This window comes from Hipposideros armiger, unplaced genomic scaffold, assembly GCF_001890085.2.
Source record: "Hipposideros armiger isolate ML-2016 unplaced genomic scaffold, ASM189008v1 scaffold_297, whole genome shotgun sequence".
Taxonomy (NCBI): Eukaryota; Metazoa; Chordata; class Mammalia; order Chiroptera; family Hipposideridae; genus Hipposideros; species Hipposideros armiger.
Genome location: NW_017731647.1, coordinates 1832670 through 1856113, shown reverse-complemented (window position 1 = coordinate 1856113; position 23444 = coordinate 1832670). Strand labels below are relative to the sequence as shown.

The following is a 23444-nucleotide window of genomic DNA, read 5'->3' as shown; positions in this document are numbered from 1 at the left end:
CCCCCAACCCCAATCTCCACCATAAATCACATTTTAGCATAGACTATCTGGCATAGCCCAAGGCCCACAGATAAACAGAACACTCTTATCAGGCAGAACATTCCAAGGGCTTAGAGATGATCTCCCAGGAGCTGAGGGCAAAGGCTAGGCCTGTCTTTGGGAAAGGTTAATCCTTCACTGCACCTTACAGGCAGGACTAGCAGAAGGTGGGGACCTCCAGGAGCCATTTTAGAGACTGCCTGCCACACCCACCACTTAGAAAACTTCCCCCACCTGAGCCCCTGGTCAGCTTCTAAGTGCCTCATTCTTAAATGTGATTGGCTCACCACCCATTTAAGGAAAGTCTACAATATAAGAGAAAGGCCAAAACAAACCATAAGGAAAGAAGGAACTTAGAGGAAACAGGAACAATTCAGGTAATAAAATTTAAACTAAAAAACAAACCAACAAAACAAAACAAACTCTTCAATATTACCAGAGAGATAAAATATTGTACCCACAAGACAAAACAAGATAATGCAGAAAAAATAAGAAAGAGCACTTCAGGGTTAAAACATGGTAGATGGGCTAAAATTTTAAAACGTAATAACGTTGTGGGAGATTGGGGAGCGGAAATCTGTGTGTTTTGGTGTGTGTGTTAATGGGGGTGGAACATAAGTTAGCTGAGTCCTCATTGTCCAAAGTCTGTCAGTTATGGGTGGATTCAGGTTTTGTAGGGCCAGATAATTATACAATCCGATGAGTGCCTTTAAGAAAAGTAATACAAAATTGCACAAAGTTAAGAATGGGACCTTGGAGAGAATGTACAAAAGTAAGGGACTATGTAAGCTTTATTAGCTTCACAATAAATCTACCCATAGTCAATGGAAAACATCTGAAATTGGAAATTGAAGAAATAAAGAGTTTTAAAACTTTATTTAGGGCCAGCCATGTGGCACGTTGGTTAGGAGTTGGCTTGGGATGCCAGCTCTGAGCAGCAGGGCCCCGGTTTGGATCCCACATGTGCTGCGCCCTCAATAACTAAAATGGTGAACAACAGCTCAACCTGGAGCTGGCTGCCATAAGTCGCCAGTGACAGCATAGGCTGCAGTGGGGTGGCTGGCAGTGGGTGTGAGCTTTCGCGAACTGCCTTGAACTGCTGTGAGTGGCTGTCCAATGGCCAGTGAGAAACTGCCTCACACAGGAAGAGCGCAATGATAATACCAACATGGACCAATGAAGCGACGTCCTCCACAACTAGACTGAAGAACAAAAGCACAGCAACTTGTCTGTTCCCCTTCCCCGATTTCCCAACGCTGTTCCCCTCTCTCAATTCCCCAATAAAAGCTTTAAAAAAACCTTTATTTAGAAATACAAGATAAGTACCAAATGAAAAATCTGAACAAGTTGAATGTTAGGGGTTGTGGAAATGGGAGGAAAGTGTGACAAGACAAGGAATTACTATTTCTCATAATAAAACTCTTAATATGATATGACTTTCTGCCCCATTCAAGGCCCCTCTCATGTTTAATTTATTTATTCACCCATTCCCTTTTAACCCTATACCTCAGACCCAACTCCTCTCCTTTCTTATAACACCATTCTAATGTGTTTAATGGCACCTTTGACCAAATACGGTGAAATTGATAAATTGCTGGCTCCTCCCATTACTCTTGGAGAAACTGTGGGTTTCCAGGAACTAAATTGGCAGGCAGCTTGATTTTGACTTCCTAGCCTCCAGAACTGTGAAAATAAGTTCCTGTTGTTTAAGCCACCCAATCTATGGTGTTTTGTTATAGCAGCTGAGCTGACTAATACAGCTTAGTAAAGATTGTGACCAGGTTGCTCCATGAAACAGGTATCTCTCCTTGTAGTCATTAAGTAATCTCAGGTGTGATCCTTCGAGACCATGTGAATACCTTGTTCCCCATTAACCTTTCACTCAATTAGTTTAACATATATGAATGGTTCTTGCCTGAATCATATTTTACATGGGGGTTGCAAAATGGTGATTTCCCCAATTCTATCATTCCTTTATTTATGTATTAGCTGAAATTCTTCTATAAAAGAGCTTACCCTTTTCCTCCTCTATTCTCTTTAACTCTTTTACTTTTGGTGTCCCCCAAAGCAGACCCTGACACGAAAACCTGGGAGTGAGTAGTTTATTTGGGAGATGATACCAGAAGAAACAGAGGAAGTGAGGAAAGTGAGACAGGGCAGGGAAAAAAAGCCCACGATGAACATTTCTGTTGTGGATAATTAGGGCTCAGTCCCACTGGGGCCTCCTGAGAAACCATGCCTATGGATTGTCCCACTGGCTCCATCACCCATTAGTTAAGAGCTGCCCCACCTTCTTAACCTCCTCTATACTTTCATTTTGCATCTCTCGGCAGCCATATACTTTCAGTGGCTCCTGAGAAAGATCTCAGGTTGAGAAGAAGGCAGACACAGGCATTGAGGTGGGAACTTGCCAGGGTGCTGGGAACTGTGAGTAGTTGCTGGAGAATTCAATTGGGTTGAGGGGATGCATCAACAGCATTCTCTCTCTCTCTTTCTCTCTCTCTCGCTCATCATCGTGAACTCATAGAATAAAAACCAGCATGTTCAATTCTTTACCATCGTTATGCTCTTTGATGCTCATATTGTCTAAAATTTGAACAGGGGGAGACCCTTCACATAATGTCCTTTGTCCCGATATCTTCACAGTAGTCTTTGAACACTTCCTTGCTTTTCGGCACAACCAAACTTTTCAGGCTTACCGTGTACTCTCTCTGTCCCTGGATTCAGCAATTTCTCTAAGCAGTTTGGGTTCTTTATAGTGGGGAATTCTATTTAGAAACTGTTCTGGATTGTCATTGCTTCTAGGTCTTTTCAATGGACAAAGCTAGGAAATTCACTTAAAACAAAAGACTATATTGGGTCGGCCGAGTGGCTCAGTTGGTTAGATCGTGAGCTCTGAGCAACAGGGTTGCTGGTTCAATTCCCACATGGGCCGGTGAGCTGCACCCAAGCTGAGCTGCCAACAGGTGGCAGAGTGGCTCAGCTGGTGAGAGCACATGCTCCTAACAACAAGGTTGCTGGCTCGACTCCTGCATGGGATGGTGGGCTGTGTACCCCCTGCCCCCCACATCTAAAATTGAACATGACACCTTGAGCTGAGCTGAGCTGGCACAAGCTCAAATTTAGGGGTGGCTGGTTAGCTCATTTGGTTAGAGCGTGGTACTGATAACACCAAGGTTGCTGGTTCAACTCTCACATGGGCCACTGTGAGCTGCGCCCTCCTTAAATTAAGAAAAATATTACGATTTTAACCATTTTTAAGTGTTATTTTTAACCATTTTAAGCTCAGTATTAACACATTCACATTGTTGTGCAACCATCACCACCATCCATCTCCAGAACTTTCTTATCTTTCCGAAATGAAACTCCATACCCATTAAACAATAACTCTCCATTCCCTCCTCCCCCCAGCCCCTGGCAACCATCATTCTGCTTTCTGTCTCTATGAATTTGATTACTCTAGGTACTGCATATGAGTAGAATCATACAATATTTGTCCTTTTGTTTCTGGCTCATTTCATTTAGCATAATGTGTTGAAGGTTCATCCATGTTGTCGCATGTGTCAGAATTTCCTTTCTTGTTAAGGCTGAACAATATATCTGAACAATAAGGCTGAACATTTTGTTTATCCATTCATCAATTAATGGGCCCTTGAGTTGTTTCCACCTTTTAGATATTGTGAGTAAAATGGTTCAGAACAGGTCTCTCCAAGATGGGCCACTTTGACCTGAGAATTATTTTGAGTTAAAAGCAATTGAAACCCTGTCAACTCAAGAGAAACTTTACCTCTTCCTTAAAGAATTTAAAGGGAGGGCCCTGCCCATAATAAGACTTATTGCCAGAAATAAATTTTCATGACCTATCTGTATGGCAGGGTCAACATCTAATTACTGAACATCTGTTCTTGTCACCCTGTGAATCCCCCTCTAAAGCCTCAGGCCCCTTGACTCAGGATGGCACATACACCTCAATTTTGCCTTTCTGTCTTTGAACCTCTCATGTATATGGGGTTCCCATACATACGAAATTAATTTTTTTCCTGTTAATCTGTCTCATGTTGATTTGATTATTAGACCAGCTGAAGGAGCCTTTGTAGGGTAGAGAAAAGTTTTTCCTTTCCAACATGAATAATGCTGCTATGAACATTGTTTACAAATATCTGTTTGAGCTCCTGCTTTCAGATTTTGGGGTTAATACCCAGAAGTGGTATTGCTGGATCATATTGTAATTCTAAGTTTAATTTTTTTTTCATACTATTTTCCAGAGCATTGGGACCATTTTACATTTCCACCAGATTTCCACAAAGATTTCTACACCATCACCAACACTTGTTATTTTTATTTATTTATTTATTATTATTTTTATTATTTTTAAAAGATTTTATTGGGGAATCAGGGATGAAAAACAGAGAAGTTGCTGTCCTTTTTGTTTTTCAGTCTAGTTGTGGAGGACGTTGCTTCACTGGCCCATGTTGGTATTATGATCATTGCACTCTTCCTGGCTGAGGCAGATCAGTCGCCGGCCATTGGCTGCTGGCCACTCATGGTAGCTTATGGCAGCCCACTGCAGTCTACACCGTTGCCAGCATCTCACGGCAGCCCAGCTCCAGGTTGAGCTGTTGTTCACTATCTTAGCTGTAGAGGGTGCAGTGTCACTGGCCCATGAGGAATCTGAACCAGCAGCCCTGCTGCTCAGAGCTCGCGCTCCCAAACCAACTCTTAACCAATGAGCCACTCGCCTGGCCCTATTTATTTTAATAATAGCCATCCTAATGGGTATACAGTGGTACCTCATTGTGGTTTTGATGTACCATTTTGTTATGTTTTTTAAATCTCCTTCTATCTGGAATAGTTCCTCAGTCTCTCCTTGACATTCCTGACCTTGATATATTTTTTTCCCTTGGTTCTCACAAATGAATAGTGGCTTAAGCCATTTAATGATCACTCCCATAAATTCCAAAACCAACGTTCCTGATCAGTAGGATTCTTTCATCTTGCAGCTCTGCCATCTGCTTATGTAATTTCCAAATGACCCTGAACATTTTGAAGATTAGAGATGTTATTTTGTAGAATATCCCTCAATTTGAGTTAGTCTGATGTGTCCTCATGATTAGATACAGGTTATGCAATTTTTGCAGGAATGTAAAAGAAATGATCCTGTGTTCTCATGCCATTCTAACACAGGGTGAGGAGGGTGGCCAGGCACCCTCCTTATTAAGAGCTGTTTTGGTAGAGCAATGGGAGTGGAAGCCAGGCTATGATAGAATGGATTGGGGAATGAGTGGGATGTGAGAAAATAGAGACCTTTAGAGAAACAAACAAATTTGAAAAAAAAGGGTTGCATGTTAATTTACCTTTATTTATAGTAGCAAAAGACATCAAACACATTCTACTTATCTGACAACCTAATAGGAACCCTTCAAATTTATATATTAAAAAACTTTTACAGTGGATATACTCATTGGGTCACAATTCTATTTTTAGGAATATTCAGAAGAGATAATTATAGACACGCAAAGAAGTATTCATCACAATGTTTATCACAGTATTGTTTGTAATAGCAAAAAATTGAAAACAACCTTATTGTGCAACAACAGACAACTAATACATTACAATACACTCATATTATGAAGTTTATTATCTAAATTGGGATGTATCTTGCTGGTTGCAAGAATTAGAGAAATGTGTGTGGAAGCACTCTTAAATTGTAAACTGCTGTTCAAATGTGTTTATTGGGATTATCAGAGTACCCCTGGAAGACCTTGGCAATGTAGCAAAGCCAAGAGTTGGCCATTAGACTCAGAGTTCCGCCATTTGTCCCCCTTTGCTTGGTAATAGTGGTTCTCAAACTCATGCACACAACATAACACCTGGAAGTAAAAGTGCATGGTGCACAACACCATGAACTGATGAGAAGTGAACTTTATTATTTTTCCTGTGATTTGGTTTTCAATTATTTTAAGCCTTATGATCATATAGTGTACAAATTTGTGATGGTGTATCTCCTCTACTTTAATCCTTCTAATGAGTTGGCAAAAGCACTGTTACCAGTCACACATATGTAGGAATTGTACAGGTTCCTGTATTTTTTTTTTTTAAGATTTTTTATTGGAGTATTGGGGGGATGGGAACAGTGCTGGGGAATTGGGAGAAGGGGAACAGACAAGTTGCTGTCGTTTTTTGTTCTTCAGTCTAGTTGTGGAGGACGTTGCTTCACTGCCCAAGCTGGCACCATTATTGCGCTCTTCCTGGGCAATGCAGATCAGTCGCCACCTTCTGGATGGCCGCTCACTACGGCTGCTAGCTGCTCGTGCTGGCTGCTGGCTGCTGGCTACATACGGTAGCCCATGGCAACCCACTGCCACAGGGGCTGCAGCCTATGCCGTCGCCGGCGACTCACAGCAGCCTACCTCCAGGTTGAGCTGTTGTTCAGCATCTTAGCTGTGGAGGGCAGTGTCACTGGCCCTCATGTGTGGGATCCTAACCAGGGCCCTCTGGCATCCCAAGCCAGTTCTTAACCATCGCGCCACTCGGCCGGCCCCAGGTTCCTGTATTTTTGAATAGCTGTTTAAAAACAATCCTGAATTATAACTTAGACTGACTTAGCTAGTAAAGTATTCAAAAGCAATTATTTAACTTGTTGTTATACCTTGTCACACTGACTTTCAAAAGCATCTGACCTTACAGATTACCTATAGAAAGTGAGATGTGTTAAATGTTCTTTGATATTATACATAAACCACACAAACATGCCTTTCATTAAGTAAAAGGCAACACTTCAGATGTAGGGGATTTAACATTGGCATAGTTAAGACCAAAAAGATAAAGTAGATATTACAACCTTATCTTTAGCCCTTTAACATCCTAATGAACATAAAGTGAAACACAGGTGAGTCTTTTTCAGTCCAATGATACAGTGAAGGTTTCAATGTCCCCAGGTATTCATTCCATGACAGTTTAATTCCAGGCACTGCCTTCTCAGAGCACATAGTAAATGACACGGGGGAAATTTCCTTCATATAAAATGACATAGTTTTCAAATACAACACTTTTATACTAGATTTTTAAAAGGCAAGCAGTAGCAGGCATCAGAATGTTAAGAAAAAATCAAAGCTTTTAGTTGACAAATTCAGCCATTAACTTATTTTTTTGAAGTCAATTTGGAGAAAAGTATTTGCTCTTTCTTATATGTACTCCATATTTTTCACCGCCTGCACAGAAACAACCCTGGTCCAATCAACCTTTATTGTATTAGCAGCCTAACTGGTCTTCCTTCTTCCACTCTGACCCACAACAAGTGATTTTTCCAGGAAAGCCAGCCTTGATTTGCAGCTTAGCCTCTCTCAGGCACCTCTAAGACCAGCACAAGTGGCAACCATCTGCAATCACTTTGTAGCTCATACCAAGTGACCCTGGGCAGGGCACAGGCAGCAGCTGACCTTGGCCTGCACAAGAGTGCCCCACCCCCAAGAAACCTCAGAACCAACACACCTGGTGGCTAGCTTCAGACCACACCAGAGCACCACCCAACCAACTCCACAGAAGACACATCCAAAGGGCAATCTGGGTAGGCATCATACCCCTGCTAAAGTGAATCCTGTTCCATAGGGTCAGTCCCTGTACACCAGCTCCTCTACTGTAGTCATAGCCAGTCCTCACAACCAATCAGCCTGAAGGTCAATCCCTCCCATTGATGTGCAAACAGCAACTAAGGCTCAACTACAACAGGAGGGCACACACAAGGGACACACCTGGAGCACCTGGCTCTGGCCAGGGAGATTGAGCCACTGGCCCCATAGGACACCTACTACATAAGGCCACTCTAGTAAAACCAGGAGACATCGCAGCTCTATCTAATACATAGAAACAAAAACAGGGAGGCAGCCAAAATGAGGAGACAAAGAACCATGTCCCAAATGAAAAAGCAGAACAAAGCTCCAGAAAATAAATGAAACAAAATGGAGACAAACAATTTACCAGATGCAGAGTTCAAAACACTGGTTATAAGGACGCTCAATGATCTCAGTGAGAACTTTAACAAAGAGATAGGAAACATAAAAATGGAGATAGAAAACATGAAAAAGAATCAGGGAGAAATCAAGACTACAATAACTGAAATAAAAAATACATTAGAGGGACTCAACAGTAGATTAGATGAAGCAGAGGACTGAATCAGCAATTTAGATCATAAGGTAGCAGAAAGCACCCAAACAGAACAGCAAAAAGAAAAAGGATCCAAACAAATTGGATAGTTTAAGGGGCCTCAAGGACAACAACAAGCGTACCAACATTCACATCATAAGAGTAACCAGAAGGAGAAGAGAGAAAGCAAGGAATTAAAAATCGATTTGAAGAAATAATGATGGAAAATTTCCCTAAGCTGGCAAAGGAAATAGATATACAAGCCCAGGAAGTGTAGAGTCTCAAATGAGATGAACCCAAAGAGGCCCATACCAAGACACATCATAATTAAAATACCAAAGATTAAAGACAAAGAGAGGTTAACGACAGAGGTAAAGCAGCAGGAGAAAAGCAGTTCATTACCTACAAGAAACCTCCCATAAGACTGTCAACTGATTTCTCAACAGAAACTTTGCAGGCCAGAAGGGATTGGCACGAAATAGTCAAAGTGATGAACAGCAAGGACCTACAATCAAGATTACTCTACCCAGCAAAGCTATCATTTAGAATCAAAGGACAGATAGTTTCCCAGACAAGAAAAAGCTAAAGGAGTTCATCACCACCAACACAGTATTACAAGAAATGTTACTTCTTTAAGAGGGAAAAAAAGATAAAAAATATGAATAAAATGGCAATAACTAAATACCTATCAATAATCACTTTACTTATTTATTTAGTAAAGATTTTATTGGGGAATTGGGGAAGGGGAACAGTGTTGGGGAATTGGGGAAGGGAAACAGCCAAGTTGTTGTCCTTCAATCTTAGTTGTGGAGGGCGCAGCTAGCTCAGCTCCAAGTCCAGTCGCCATCCTGCCTCCCAATGGCAGCTTGCAGTTCCTTAGCTCAAGGTGCTGTGTTCAATCTTAGCTGTGGGTGGGCATAGCCCACCATCCCGTGCAGGAGTCAAACTGGAAATCTTGTTGCTAAGAGCGCACGCTCTGACCAGTAAACCATCCGGCCGCCCGTCAGCAGCTCAGCTCTAGGTGCCGTGTTCAGTCTTAGTTGTGGGTGGGTGTAGCCCACCGTCCCACGTGGAAGTTGAACTGGCAACCTTGTTGTTGGGAGCACATACTCTCACCAGCTGAGCCATCCTGCACCTGTTGGCAGCTCAGTGACAACTCAGCTTGGGCTCAGGTCACTGGCCCATGTGGGAATTGAACTGGCAACCCTGCTGCTCAGAGCTCACACTTTTTTTTTTTAAAGATTTTATTGGGGAATTGGGGGAGGGGAACAGTGTTGGAGAATCGGGGAAGGGGAACAGACAAGTTGCTATCCTTTTGTTCCTCAGTCTAGTTGTGGAGGACATCGACCATTGGGCGGTGGCTCACAGCAGTTTATGAAAGTGCACACCAGCTGCTGGCCAGCCTCACTGCAGCCTACATTGTCACCGGCAACTCACAGCATCGCAGCTCCAGGTCGAGCTGTTGTTTACCATCTTAGCTGTAGATGGTGCAGCGTCACTGGCCCTCATGTGGGATCTGAACCGGGGTCCTGCTGCTCAGAGCTGGCGTCCCAAGCCAACTCTTAACCAATGCACCACTTGGCTGGCCCAGAGCTCACACTCTTAACCAACAGAGCCACTCAGCCGGCTCCCAATAATCACTTAAATGTAAATTGATTAAATGCTCCAATCAAAAGATATAGGGTCGATAACTGGCTAAGAAAACAAGACCCTTACATATGCTGCCTACAAGAGACTTCAGATTGAAAGACACACACAGACTGAAAGTAAAGGGATGGAAAAAGATATTTCATGAAAATGGAAATGAAAAAAAAAAAGCTGAGGTAGCAATACTTATACCAGACAAAATAGACTTTAAAATAAAGGCTGTAACAAGAAACCAGAAGGACCAGTAATTCCACTTCTGGGTATTTATCCAAAGAAATCCAAAACACTAATTCGAGAAGACATGTGCATCCATATGTTCATTGTGGTATTAGCCAAGATATGAAAGCAACCTAAGTGTCCATCAAAAGACAAATGGATAAAGAAGTGACATATATAAAATGGAACATTGCTCAGCCATAGAAAGAATGAAATCTTGCCATCTGCAACAACATGGATAGACCTAGAGGGATTATGCTAAGTGAAATAAGTCAGACAGAAAAAGACAAACACCATGTGATTTAACTTATTGTGGAATGTATAAAGCAAAATAAATGAACAAACAAAACAGAAACAAACTCTTATATACAGAGAACATTTTGATGGTTGCCAGATGGGGAGGGGTTAAGGAGGATTGGAGAAGGGGGAAAGGTGATAAAGAGGTACAAATTGGTAGTTACAAAATAGTAATGGGCATGTAAAATTTAACTTAGGGAATATAGTCAATAGTATTATAATAACTATCTATGGTGTCAGACGGGTTCTAGATTTGTTGCGGAGATCGCTTCGTATTTATATTAAATGTCTAAATCACTATGTTGTATACTTGACACTAATATATTGTATGTCAACTGTAATTGAAAAATAAATATCAAAAAGATAAAGTGGGGCCGGCCAAGTGGCGCGATGGTTAAGAACTGACTTGGGACGCCAGAGGGCCCCGGTTCGGATCCCACATACGAGAGCCAGTGACACTGCCCTCCACAGCTAAGATGCTGAACAACAGCTCGACCTGGAGCTGGGCTGCCGTGGGTTGCCAGCGACAGCGTAGGCTGCAGCCCCTGTGGCAGTGGGTTGCCATGGGCTACCATATGCAGCCAGCAGCCAGCGTGAGCGGCCAGCAGCCGCAGTGAGCGGCCATCCAGAAGCCGGTGACTGATCTGCCTTGCCCGGGAAGAGCGCAATGATGGTGCCAACTTGGGCCAGTGAAGCAACGTCCTCCACAACTAGACTGAAGAACAAAACGACAGCAACTTGTCTGTTCCCCTTCCCCAATTCCCCAGCGCTGTTCCTATACACCCAATTCCCCAATAAAAATCTTTAAAAAAAAATAAAAAATAAGAGTGGATGCTGGTGTTTGTTAATCCAGTTTAGTGTTTACTGTCCCATTGGATAGATTTAAAGTTTTGTTTTTTTTTGGGGGGGCGGGAATTGGGGGAATGGGAACAGTGCTGGGGAATTGGGGGAAGGGGAACAGACAAGTTGCTGTCTTTTTGTTCTTCAATCTAGTTTTGGAGGACGTTGCTTCACTGGCCCAAGTTGGCACCATCATTGCGCCCTTTCCGGGTGAGGCAGATCAGTCGCCGGCTTCTGGACGGCCACTCACTGCGGCTGCTGGCCGCTCACACTGGCTGCTGGCTACACACGGCAACCCACTGCCACAGCGGCTGCAGCCTACGCCATTGCCAGCGACTCACGGCAGCCCAGCTCCAGGTTGAGCTTTTGTTCAGCATCTTAGCTGTAGAGGGCAGTGTCACTGGCCCTCATATGTGGGATCCGAACCGGGGCCCTCTGGCGTCCCAAGCCAGTTCTTAACCATCGCGCCACTCGGCCAGCCCCCATTGGATAGATTTAAAAGTAACGTAATATTAATAATTTAGAAATATTAATTGCAAAGTGTCAGAAATTATACTTTTTGGAACTATTTACACTCAAGATGAAAATTTGACTCAACTTATGTTTGAGGGGAGAAAATAACTTTTCAAGTTCTTTTCAAGGGCATAACAGTTAAAAAATTGAAGACCATTTCTGCATATGACCTGGCCCCCTTAATTCTCTTATCTCATGTTCTACTATTCTTTCCCTTATTCAAGTAACTCCAGCCAGTGACTCCTTGCTGTTCCTCTAACAAGCCAAGAATCTCCTTTTGTCTCAGGACCTTTTTACTTACTGTTTGTGCCTCTGCCTGTAATACTCTTCTGCAAGAGAGCGACAAGCCTTGTTCACCTATCAACAGAGGCCTCCCCCAATCCTCTCTAATCTCTCTCACCCTGATTATTTTTCTTCATAGTATTTATTACTCCCCAACATATATTTATTTTCAATTTTCTTCCATTAGTGTCAAATGAACTAAAACAGCTTGGGGGCTTTGGCTAGAAATGAAATGATTTATTCAAGGGTCTTAAGGTTTGCAAACTGGAAACACAACTAGGCAAAAACCCAGAAGTGTTCCGAAGAAGAAAGAGTTCTGATAGAAAAAAGTGCATTTTGGAGAATAATCAGTTCTGCACTCTTAGCTCTAAGATTGGTCCAGGATGGTTATCAGTCAGATGTCAGGTGGTCCAAATTGGTGAGTACTCCGGATGTAATCAGGGTTATCTGGAAGTCTGACATATGTCCAGGCATTGCTGCAGTCCTGTCAAATTCAAAAGTTTAAATCCCCAGGTTAGTTAAAACAAGAACAGAATCGTTTCCTCATATCACAACCTACTTCATTTCAGTCATTTAGCATCTTGACTATAAATGACTCCATTTTATTTCTTCACTCTATTCCTCATTAGCTTGCAAACTCCTTGAAGGTAAGGATCTCCTTTGTCCTCTGCTGTAATCCGTCTCTCAAACACTACCTGATACATATATTAAGAGGTCAATATTTTTGAACGAATAAATGAAAAATGTTTCCATGTGTCTTCTTTTAAGGACTTATACCAGATCAAAGAATAAATTTCTTGGGAACACTATCAGAAAAAAGCACTTCATGACCCTAACGTTAAAACAGCTGTTGCACTACATAAAAATCCCAGAGTACATGTTTCTCAAATAAACATAACCCTTATGAAAGCTTCTATTACCCACATTTTTAGGGCATCTGTAATCCAACTCACGCCAGGACACTGAGTGGGGCTTTCAGGACATAATATTGGTTAGATCGGTGACTTCCCAAACTGATACACATCAGAATCAGCCGAAGCGACTTTTCAGCCTCCATCAGCCCTGTCCCCCACTTCCTGATGCAGGTCTGGGGTGTGGTCTTGCTATCTTGGCTTTGAAAGAGCTCCTCAGTTGATTGGTTTTCTGATAGGAAGCCACGTCTGAAAATCAATCACCTTAAAAAGCTAAAAACAGCTGTTAAAGAATTTCTTCCTCACCGGGTCTTTCCAGCCTATTTCTTGCAGGACCCCATAAAAAAAAAAAAAAAGGCTCGCCTTACTTTCCACTGAGGCACAACCACCCAAAGGAAAGCAGCAGTTTAAAAAACAGAGACCCAGGAGCTCCGCATCTCCAGGCCACGGCGTCCCACTGTGCAAAAGAGGTTTCCGCGGTGACGCGTCCACCTCGGGGACGGCGCCGCTAGAGAGACGCTCGCTCTGCAGGAACCAGCTCTGGCCTCCTCCCCTTCCCCATTCTCCTCCCCACATCACCGTTGCATCTGAGCTCAGAACCACCTCTAGCGAAAAGCAGTTCAACATAAACGGCCCCTGCCTTAAAATCGAGCTAAATCGCCCCGGCGCGGACGCAACGCGCGGGCCCGGAGGTCAGGAGGTGCAGCTGAGACCGCCCGCGCCCGCGCCCGGAGTTCCCGCCTCCCTCAGAGGACGTCTGTGCGTACGTGCGCGCGCACCGCCTGGCCCACTGCAACCGCGCGACGCGAGGGCGGGGGCACCACGTGCGCGTGCGCTCTCGTCTGTTCGTTTGCCTGCTCGCTCTCGGCGGCCGCTCTCGCTGGGGCTGGGGCTGGGGGCGGCGGCGGCGCGGGCGGCGGGCGGCTGGCGGCGCGGGGCGGTCCGGCGGGTTCAAAGAGGAAAACATGGCGGAAAACAAAGGCGGCGGCGAGGCTGAGAGCGGCGGTGGGGGCAGCGGCAGCACGCCGGTAACTGCCGGGGCCGCCGGGCTCACAGCGCAGGAGGCGGAGCCGCCTCTCGCCGCTGTGCTGGTGGAGGAGGAGGAGGAGGAAGGCAGCAGGGCCGGCGCGGAGAGCTGCACGGCTGGGCCCGACGACGGGGGGGTGGCCGCGGCCTCCTCGGGCTCGGCCCCTGCAACCTCAGCCCCTGCGGCCTCAGTGGGCCCTGGAGTTCCCGGGGGGACGGTATCGACGCCGGCCCCAGCTCCAGCCTCGGCTCCCGCTCCAGGTCCCTCGGCGGGGCCGCCTCTTGGACCTCCAGCCTCGCTCCTGGACACCTGCGCCGTGTGTCAGCAGAGCTTGCAGAGCCGGCGTGAGGCGGAGCCCAAGCTGCTGCCCTGTCTTCACTCCTTCTGCCTGCGCTGCCTGCCCGAGCCAGAGCGCCAGCTCAGCGTGCCCATCCCCGGGGGCAGCAACGGCGACATCCAGCAAGGTGAGCGGGAGGCCCTGTCCGAGATTTGGGCTAAAGGGGCTATGCGGGGCCGAGAAGGAGCTGGGGACCGAGGTGCTCGGGCTCAGTGCACCTCGGACGGCGCGATCCTGAGGAGTCTAAATAAGAGGTGAAAGACACGGCCCCTGGGACAGTTTCCAGAGGAGCTGGACCGCCAGAGATAACGCGGAGGGTGAAGGGAGGGGTGCAGGCAGCCGGAGATTGGGGGAGGGGACACCGCTGCCGGGGAGGTTTGCGATGTGCGGATACGGGCCAGGAAGGCGTGGACTCGGGCCGAGAGCAGGTTTCTGAGCTCTTGGACCTGTACTGGGGAGCAGAGGTGGGTCTGGTGAGAAGCGTTTTGGGAGGGAAGGCCCGGAGCCGGGAGAGATGTTGAGGAGGAAGGGAACAGGTAAGAGATGAGAGCTCTGAGTACGAATTGCCTTGGTGGGAGAGGACTTGTACCTGTTCAAGACTAGGGGAAAGATGGACTAGGGATTAAATAGAGGAGGATAAAGGGCGTTGGAGTGTTTGGGGTTAAGAGAAGTCGTCTGATAGAAAGTAATTTTAAGATGACATTGGGAAGGAGAAACCCTGGCAACGAAAATAACTGTTAGGGCCCTGCATGGTTAGGGAAAAATCCTAAGGTTTAGGGTTGAAGCAGAAATGAACTTTGAAGGGAATTGGGAATTAGGGAGAGCTGGGCATGGATTTTAGTGCATTGTATATTAATGAACTCCTAGTGTTCCAGACACTAGGGTTGAATAAAATACTCGATGAGGAGTTCATTCACTGTCTAACAGGGGAAATAAATATAAAACCTATAGCACTTGAGGTGGGTACTTGCTGCAGTGGTTGTGGCACAATCAAGAGAAGTTCAGGGGAACTTCACTGAAAAGGAAACCCTTGAACGGGGTTCTTGAAAGGTGAGTAGCTCACTCACTGGATTGGAGAGTATTCAGGGCACAGGGCACCTTACACATCTCTGAAGCTAAGAGATGTGTAAGGTGATTGGTAGAAATTAGGTTGGATTGATGGGCTGAATAAGTAAGAGGTCTGCAATCCCTTATCTGAAACCCTTGGGACCAGGTGTGTTTTAGACTTCAGAATAGTTTGGAATTTTTTTTTTCTTGGTAAGAATAATACTCCAGTAGCTTCTGGGTTAACACATTATCAAACACATTAATATTTCTGTGGTGAAACATACAAATATTACACCAGTGGGATAGATGACAAAGAATTTTCTGCAGTTCAGGGTGAGTTTTGCAAATTTATGAAACAAATTTTAAAGCTTCTGAGTTATAGGATTGTGGTAAGGATTGTGGACCTGTATTAAAGGGTTGGGATTCATCCTGTAGAGTGTATCCTGTACAGTGTAGACTTAAGGGAGTCCCTGAAGGACTTTTATATCAAGAGGATAAAAAGATCACATTTGTGATCCAGAAAGATCACTTGGGGGCATGTTGAAGGGTAAAGGAAGTCAAGGATGGAGGCAGGACCAATTATAGAATTTTGGCAATAATCTAGGTAAGAAATTAGCATTTGGAATGGGTAGTAAAAGACTAATATCAGGTATTAAGGAAGGGAGCATTTTGCTATGGGAGAAAGTAGCCATGGGAATTGTAAGTAGCCATGGAAATGAGATTGGGGAAAACAGGACACATTAGGATTGGTGTGAGGGAGAGACAAACTTGTCTAGGCTGAGTTCCAGGTTTCTTATTTGATGGGTGGCAGTGCTGTTACTGCAAATGAAAATTCAGGCACAGAGCAGGTTTTGTGTGTGTGGGATATAATGATTTCAGTTTTGGGTGTTTTGGGTTTGAAGTATTGTTGAGACATTCAGGTGAGAATGTTACCGTATTTGCCGGCGTATAAGACGATTTTTTGGCCCTGAAAAATATGCCTCCAAGTGGGGGGTCGTCTTATACGCCAGGTACACTTCAGATAGACTGCCCATAGTGCTTGCCCCGTGCCATAGTGGCCTCCCGATGCCCGCCCACTTCATTCCACATACCGTTCAGGCATCAGCAGCGCTGCTGGGTGTATGGTCGGCTGTGTGCGATTTTGCGAGTGTGGTAAATTCGGGTTACCGTATATTTCTTTACATATGCATTGAAGATTCGCGATTTTGCGCTATCATGGTGCCTGTTAGAATGTTGAAGAGCTCCCACTTGCGCACTAGTGAGGTCCCAGGGAGATGCTGATGCAAGGGTGGACCAGACTGCTATAGTGACAGGGCGGGCAAACAGGGAGCAGGAACCAATCAAATCAGGCTTTGTATACAGCCAACAGCCAACCACAATACTGCACCATTGTACAGTACAGCATAGAAAATGTCGACCAGTCAAACCCCTATCATCCCTATCATGGCACCAGCCAAAAGAAAGAAGTATGATGCAAATTTTAAACTGAAAGTTATAAACTTTGCTAAGGAAAATAATAATTGTGCTGCTGCAAGACAATATGGAGTAACAGAAAAGATGGTTCGGGACTGGAAATCAAATGAGAAAGCATTAAAGAGTATGCCAAGGGGTAAGTGTGCATTAAGAAGAGGCACCCCACACTGGCCAGAACTCGAAAAACATGTAGCAGACATGGTGGCTCAACATCGCCAAAACGGTTATGTGGTGACACGAAATACAATACGCTTGTTTGCACTTCAGCGGGCCAAATCAAATCTGATATTGTTTTACCTTTTATTTGGTGTGTGGAAGGTGTGCGGAAGAGGGGGTAGTCTTATACGGCGAGTATATAACAAACTCTGTATTTTGAGTGGAAATGTTAGGGGGTCGTCTTATACGCCCAGTCGTCTTATACGCCAGCAAATACGGTATATAAAGAATAAGGGTTTGATTGATGGCAAAGATACTAAATGATAATGGGTATACAGATAGGTGGGTAATGGGTGTATAACTAACTGCTCATGGCCTCATAAGTATAGTAAGATATGTGGGATTCACTGTTCTTGTGGGAACCTGGATTCGGTGAGAGATTAGAGGGAACAAAAGATGAAAATTGTGTTTGACTTATGTGGCTGAGGGCCTGAGGTAATGAAATTGGCTGTCTGATATTTATGCAGGAGAGAGAATAATAGTCTGTAAATTCCCGCTTTATTTCTCTATCCTTTGTTTTTGAACTAGGAGAAATAAGTAGATGGGACTAACTACTGTTAATCTTAAAGTAATGTAGCTTTCTAACTAGTATCTAAAATAAATTACGCCGGGAAGTCACAATGTTTTTAGGCAAGGAGCCTAGAAGATAATTTGTTAGTATTAACTTCTATATGTATGTTTTGTTTTGCTCTTTAAAAAAGCGAACATGCTGTTCTGGAAGGAACACTGGATTTGGAAGCAGGGGACATAGTTCTGCCACTTAATTGTTTTCTGGTTCCCTCAGGTTCATAATGTTTCTGTCCTTCAGTTTTTTATCTCTAAAATGTAGCTAATAGGCCTTCACTTATATCTCACTAAGTCAAATTAAATAATACATGTGAAAATGCTGTATAAACTGTGGAATGCTTTTCAAATGCAAGGTATTTTTGACCAACCCATGATTCCATCTCTGGTTTGGGAGCCATAGATGGTAGCTTAATTCACCATCTTAAGTGGTTCTGATAAGTACATTACCCTTCCTCCTAACTGGCCTTTTTCTGTTCCTCGAACACACTAAAGTAACTCATACTCCTTTAGCTGTTGCCTATAGATCGATGGTTCTCCAGGTGTGGCTTCTGGACCAGCAGCAGCAGCAGCATCTGTGGTCTTGTTAGGAATGAATATTCTTGTGCCCCACTCCAGACATTCTGACCAGTAGTCTGTTTTAACAAGTCTTCCAGGTGATTTTGATGGATGCTAGGTTTGAGAACCACTATCCTTGCAAGAAGGGCTCCTCATTTCAAATGTTACCTCCTGAGAAAGGCTTTCACTGACTGCTTTTTAAAAAGGCTTTATTTTTTAGAGTGGTTTTAGCAAAATTAAGAGGTAGATACGGCGATTTCCCATATATCACCTGCCCTCACACATGCATAGCTTCCCCTTTTACCAATATCCCAACCAGAATGGTATGTTTGTTACATTCAACGAACCTATACTGACATCGTAATCACACAAAGTCCATAGTTTACATTCAAGTTCACTGTTAGTGCTGTACATTCTATAGGTTTGCACAAATGTATAATGACATGTATCCACCATTATAATATACAGAGTATTTTCACTGCCCTAAAAATCCTATGACTGAATGCTCCTTTTATTTTGTTTTTTGTTTGTTTGTTTTTAATTGGGGGATTTTGGGAAGGGAACCAGCCAAGTTGTTGTTCTTCAGTCTTAGTTGTGGATGGTGCCAGTCACCATCTGGCTGCCCGTCGGCAGCTTGTGGCCTCTAAGCTCAAGGTGCTGCGTTCAATCTTAGTTGCTGGTGGGCATAGCCATCATCCCATGCAGGAGTCAAACCAGCAGACTCGTTGTTAAGAGCGCATGCTCTTTCTACTGAGCCATCCGGGTGGCAGTTCAGCTTAAGGTGCTGAGTTGGGTTGTCGGAAAAGTCGTGACACATTTTTGCAACGAAAAACAGAGAAAAAATACGTCATGACTTTTCCGGCAACCTAGTAGTTGCGGTCGGGCGTAGCCCACCATTGAACAGGCAGTCTTGTTAGGAGCATGTGCTCTCACCAGCTGAGCCATCCTGCCACCTGTTGGCAGCTCAGCTCGGGTGCAGCATCATTGGCCCATGTGGGAATCAAACCGGGGGCCCTGTTGCTCAGAGCTCGTACTCTTAAGTTAACTCTTAACCAACTGAGCCACTTGGCCCGTCCCTGACTGCTTCTTTTAAAGTAGCCCTCCAGGTCACTTTCTGACATATTACCTTTTATTTGGTTTTTTTTTTACTTCATAGCACAGCTAAAATCCAAAATGTTTACTTGTTTTTGTTTATTCATTTGTCCCTTGTTTCCCACTAGAGACTTGTAGAATGAATGTTCAATAAATAGCTTTTGAATGAATAAGAATCACCTGGAGAGAGTTTTAAAATGCCATTTTGGGAGTTTCAGAGACACTGTTTCAATTAATTTGGGGATGACACGAAGAATCCGAATTTTGAACAAGTGTCTCATGTGATTCAGATTCCGGAACATACCACACTTTGAGAAACATGGATTTAAATATTTTTGAGGAGAAAGGTTGATGTATTTACTGTTGAAGAATTTGGAAAATCAAAATAAACTAGTTAATATTTGTTGAATCTCAGTAGTGATTTTTTTTTTTTTTAAGATTTTATTGGGGAATTTGGGAAGGGAAACAGCCAAGTTGTTGTCCTTCACTCTTAATTGTGGAGGGTGCAGCTAGCTCAGCTTTAAATCCAATCTCCATCCGGCCACCTGCGGCTGCTCAGCTCAAGGTGCCATGTTCAATCATATTTGCAGGTGGGCGTAGTCCACCATCCCATGCAGGAGTCAAACCAGCAACCCTGTTGTTAGGAGCACATGCTCTCACCAGCTGAGCCATCCTGCCACGTGTTGGCAGCTCAGCGGCAGCTCACCTCGGGTGCAGCGTCATTGGCCCATGTGGGAATCAAACTGGCAACACTTGTTTAGAGCTCATGCTCTTAACCAACTGAGCCACTCGGCCAGCCGTCAATAGTGAGTTTTTAAAAGTGCTTTTGTAATTCTTTTTTTAGTTCTGTTTCAGGTTGAGTCAGAGTAGCTATCAGTGGGTATGTATAAATCTGTAATGTATTAATAAAAATACAGATTTGTATTGATACATCTAAGAAACTCTAAAATGAACTCTTGAAGGAGATGAGACTTGTAGCAGGGTGCATCTGAGAGAGCACAGTGATGTAACCTTGGACAAGGTACCTAGACAGCCTCTCCAGATCTGCAATATGAAGAGGTTGGGTTCCTTTCCTCTAAAATTTTATGATTCTATTGTCTTTTATGCAACATTTTGCATCTTCACGAGTTTAATATTGTTTTGTTTGTGGGGAATGATGGAAGAATCAACATGGAAAAATGATTCAGTTTCTGAATCTTCAGCTTATTGTGAAAAGTCTGACATGGCAACAGTCAGGTGGTAAGTGAGAGGGAATACCTCTGGGTATAGTGTGAAGAGCACAGTGGTTCTGGCTCTTTAATCACTGAACATGGTGAGCCACTCTGCAAATCTTCTGCTTGACCCGTCGGAAGTTTTTTGCCCCGGTAGTAAATATACTGTATGAGAGTTTGCTAGTTCTGTGTGGGACTTAAATGTTTGGAGATTCCCCCCCCCCCCCAAATGGGATTTTTTATTTGTTACTATTAAAAGTCTGCATTTTAAACAGATTCTTGGACTGGGGGCTCATATCCATCAGCTCATTCAACTTTAGCACCAGCTCCCCGGTAGCTTCTCCAGAACTGCTACCTTCACCATGAAGCTCCATGAATTTTCCCAATTCAAAGTTGACCTTCTTTTGACTTTTCTAACAAAGACATCATGGCGCTGGTAGATAGATTGGCAAGCCTTTTCTGTGTCTTTTCCAATGCTATCTGGAATCAGTTTATTGAACACTTCTTTCAAGTCGTTTGTCTGCACCTCTCAGATTGTGATTTCCACTATCTTCTTCTGGATTTGGCGGACTCGATGCTGAGCATAAGAGGTCTTCTGAATCTGATTGTTTTCTTAGTAAAACCAACACAGACTAGACTAAGCAGATAACCACTGGTAGTCTTAACTTCAACATGAGCTTCAATCATGGTATGTCATTTTTTGACCATAGAACACATTTTGTCACTGGTAAGACCCATGCCGTGGAAATGAGTCAGGCAGTTTTTACCTTGAACATCCTCAGTAATTAGCTTGAATTTTCTAAATGCAGTGTCATCATTCGGCAGATCAGCTGGGCTCATTTAAAAAACACGACCCTTGAGACCATCAGATGTGATGTTGGTTCCTTGAGTTCTTGTGACTAGTGCTTTTCCAACATTTCTTATATTGGACATAGCTGGTGCTTTCACATACCAATTTTTCTTAGAAAATAGATGTACCATTTCTTGGCTCCCTTTTTGCTGCCTTTCATAAGGTGCTTGTTCTTGCCAACCGCCATGGTGCTCAGCTACTCGGAGAGCCAAAAGGGCCGTTAGGGGATTTTTTTTTTTTAAGGCCCTATTTCTCTAATGCACTATTTGACAGAAAGCTCGAGTTTTTGAATGCTAATATGGTCATCAGCAGCCAATCATTAAATATGTGCCAAGGAAAACTAAACATTTGAATGACTTCTACTAAGGGTAATGCATTGTAAAGTACTTCATATAGTGTCTGGCACACAGTAAGCCCTTAATAAATTGTGCTATTTCTGTTGTCTTCCAGTTGTCCCCCATTGGCTTTGTGCCTACCTCTATTACAGTAAGCAGAAAGAAGAGGCAGGAAGGTAAACTGCCGGTGTTTTTCTAGGCTTTTCTACATAATGATGTATAGCATGCCTGACAAAGTCATTTGCATTCCAAGTTACTCCACTACCAAAAAGTTATCATGTAAAAATTTACAAACTAATGTCCTATATCTTAAGTCTTTACAAGGTCTACTATCTGTACATCAAAAATTTTAGTTAGGAGACTAATTGCTTTCTATTTCCTCCTATATACTCCTCTTAGCAGACCCTAAATGAGAATACCTATAAAGTAGTGATTCTCAAAGTTGGTCCATGGAACTTTGGGGGAATCATCCTTGATACTCTTTTAATCGTTGGCAAAATTTAAACTGTTTTCATAACACAAATTCATTATTTGCCTTATTCACTGTTCTAACATTTATCTTAATAATGCAAAAGCAATGATGGGCAAAAGTGCTGGCACCTTAGCAGGAATTAAGATATTGCCTTCAAACCATACTAAAAATCACTGTATCTTCATCACCACACTTAGAGTAAAAACAAAAATGACAAAAAACCATGCTTGTTTTATTTTTTGTCCTTGAAGAGTAAAAAATTACTTTATTAAATCTTGATTTTTAATATTCTATGTCATCAAATGGGAAGTGTGTATAAAGTGCTGCTGAAGTGCAAGAAGAAAAGTACTTTTGCAGTTGTTTGATTCTAAGCCGAACTAGCTGCTTTTTTTCATGGAAAATAATTCTTGAAAGAGTGAACAAACTGCTTTTTTAGGCATGGGTATTTGGCATCCATTTTCTTAAAAATGAATGAGTTGGGCTTGTCACTTCGAGAACAACTGATATTGCACGTTGCCAGTGATAAAAATGGAGCTTTTAAATGAAAATTCCGGAACACTTGTATTTGCCGCCATGAGCTTGACAGCTTAATATTTAAAGGCTTTTCTGATGAGATTGGTAGTGATATTAACACTCTTTGGGGAGAGTGTGTGTGTGTGTGGGGGTGGATATTGTGTAATGAAATGTCAACATTTGGAAAATCTAAATAATGAAGTAATATTTTCCAAATGACCAATGCATGATGTTTCAAAAACCTGCATAGAAAAAAGATTCAAAGTGCAAAATACACCAATAGATTGTAATATAAGGGAGTAGTAAAAGTTCTTCAGTATGGTTTGAAATTCCACATTGCAGCTGACATTGAAGAAATAAATGTAGTTTTTATATTTTTGTATTATATCAAAGAATATTCACACTTTTGACTGAAAAGACTATTAAAATACTCTTCCCTTTTCTTTATGTATAAGGCCAGGCTTTCTTCATATTTTTCAAACAAAACAACTCATTACAACTGATAAAATGCAGAAGCATATATTCAGTCATCTTCTATTAAACAGACATTAAAAAGATATAAAAAATGTAAAAGGCGGTGCCAATCTTTACTAAAAACTTTTTGTTTTGGAAAATATAGTTATTTCTGACAAAGCTATTATTTAAATGTATAATGAGGTTTTTTTTAAAGTAAAATATTTACTCTCAAATTACATGATTTTTAAAGTGATTACAGTATTAATAAAATATTTTAAAGTGCTCAGTTTTTATTTCTGTTGGGCCATCGGGAAAATCATGATGTGTATTTTTCTATGTTTTTCAATGCAAAAATGTGTCATGACTTTCCCAACGACCCAGTAATACTGTACATATTGATGGATAA

At 43.0% G+C, this 23444-nt stretch overlaps 1 protein-coding gene, 1 long non-coding RNA gene and 1 pseudogene across 3 annotated transcripts in view; 1 reads left to right on the top strand and 2 right to left on the bottom strand.

Moving 5' to 3' along the window:
• Positions 1-12198: 12198 nt before the first annotated feature.
• On the bottom strand, positions 12199-13650 carry LOC109391546 (uncharacterized). Its single transcript, XR_002125860.1, has 2 exons — positions 12901-13650; positions 12199-12460 (listed from the first exon to the last, which is right to left on the bottom strand). It is a non-coding gene; the product is annotated as an uncharacterized LOC109391546 (long non-coding RNA).
• Positions 13651-13773: 123 nt separating this feature from the next.
• TRIM33 (tripartite motif containing 33) overlaps positions 13774-23444 on the top strand; it is a 120377-nt gene continuing 110706 nt past the window's right edge. For both annotated transcript variants that reach the window (XM_019659195.1, XM_019659194.1), the window contains exon 1: positions 13774-14378. In XM_019659195.1, the coding sequence (XP_019514740.1) occupies positions 13853-14378 (526 nt within the window). In that variant the 5' untranslated portion in view covers positions 13774-13852. The remainder of the gene's footprint in view (positions 14379-23444) is intronic.
• On the bottom strand, positions 20680-21449 carry LOC109391568 (40S ribosomal protein S3a pseudogene; annotated as a pseudogene).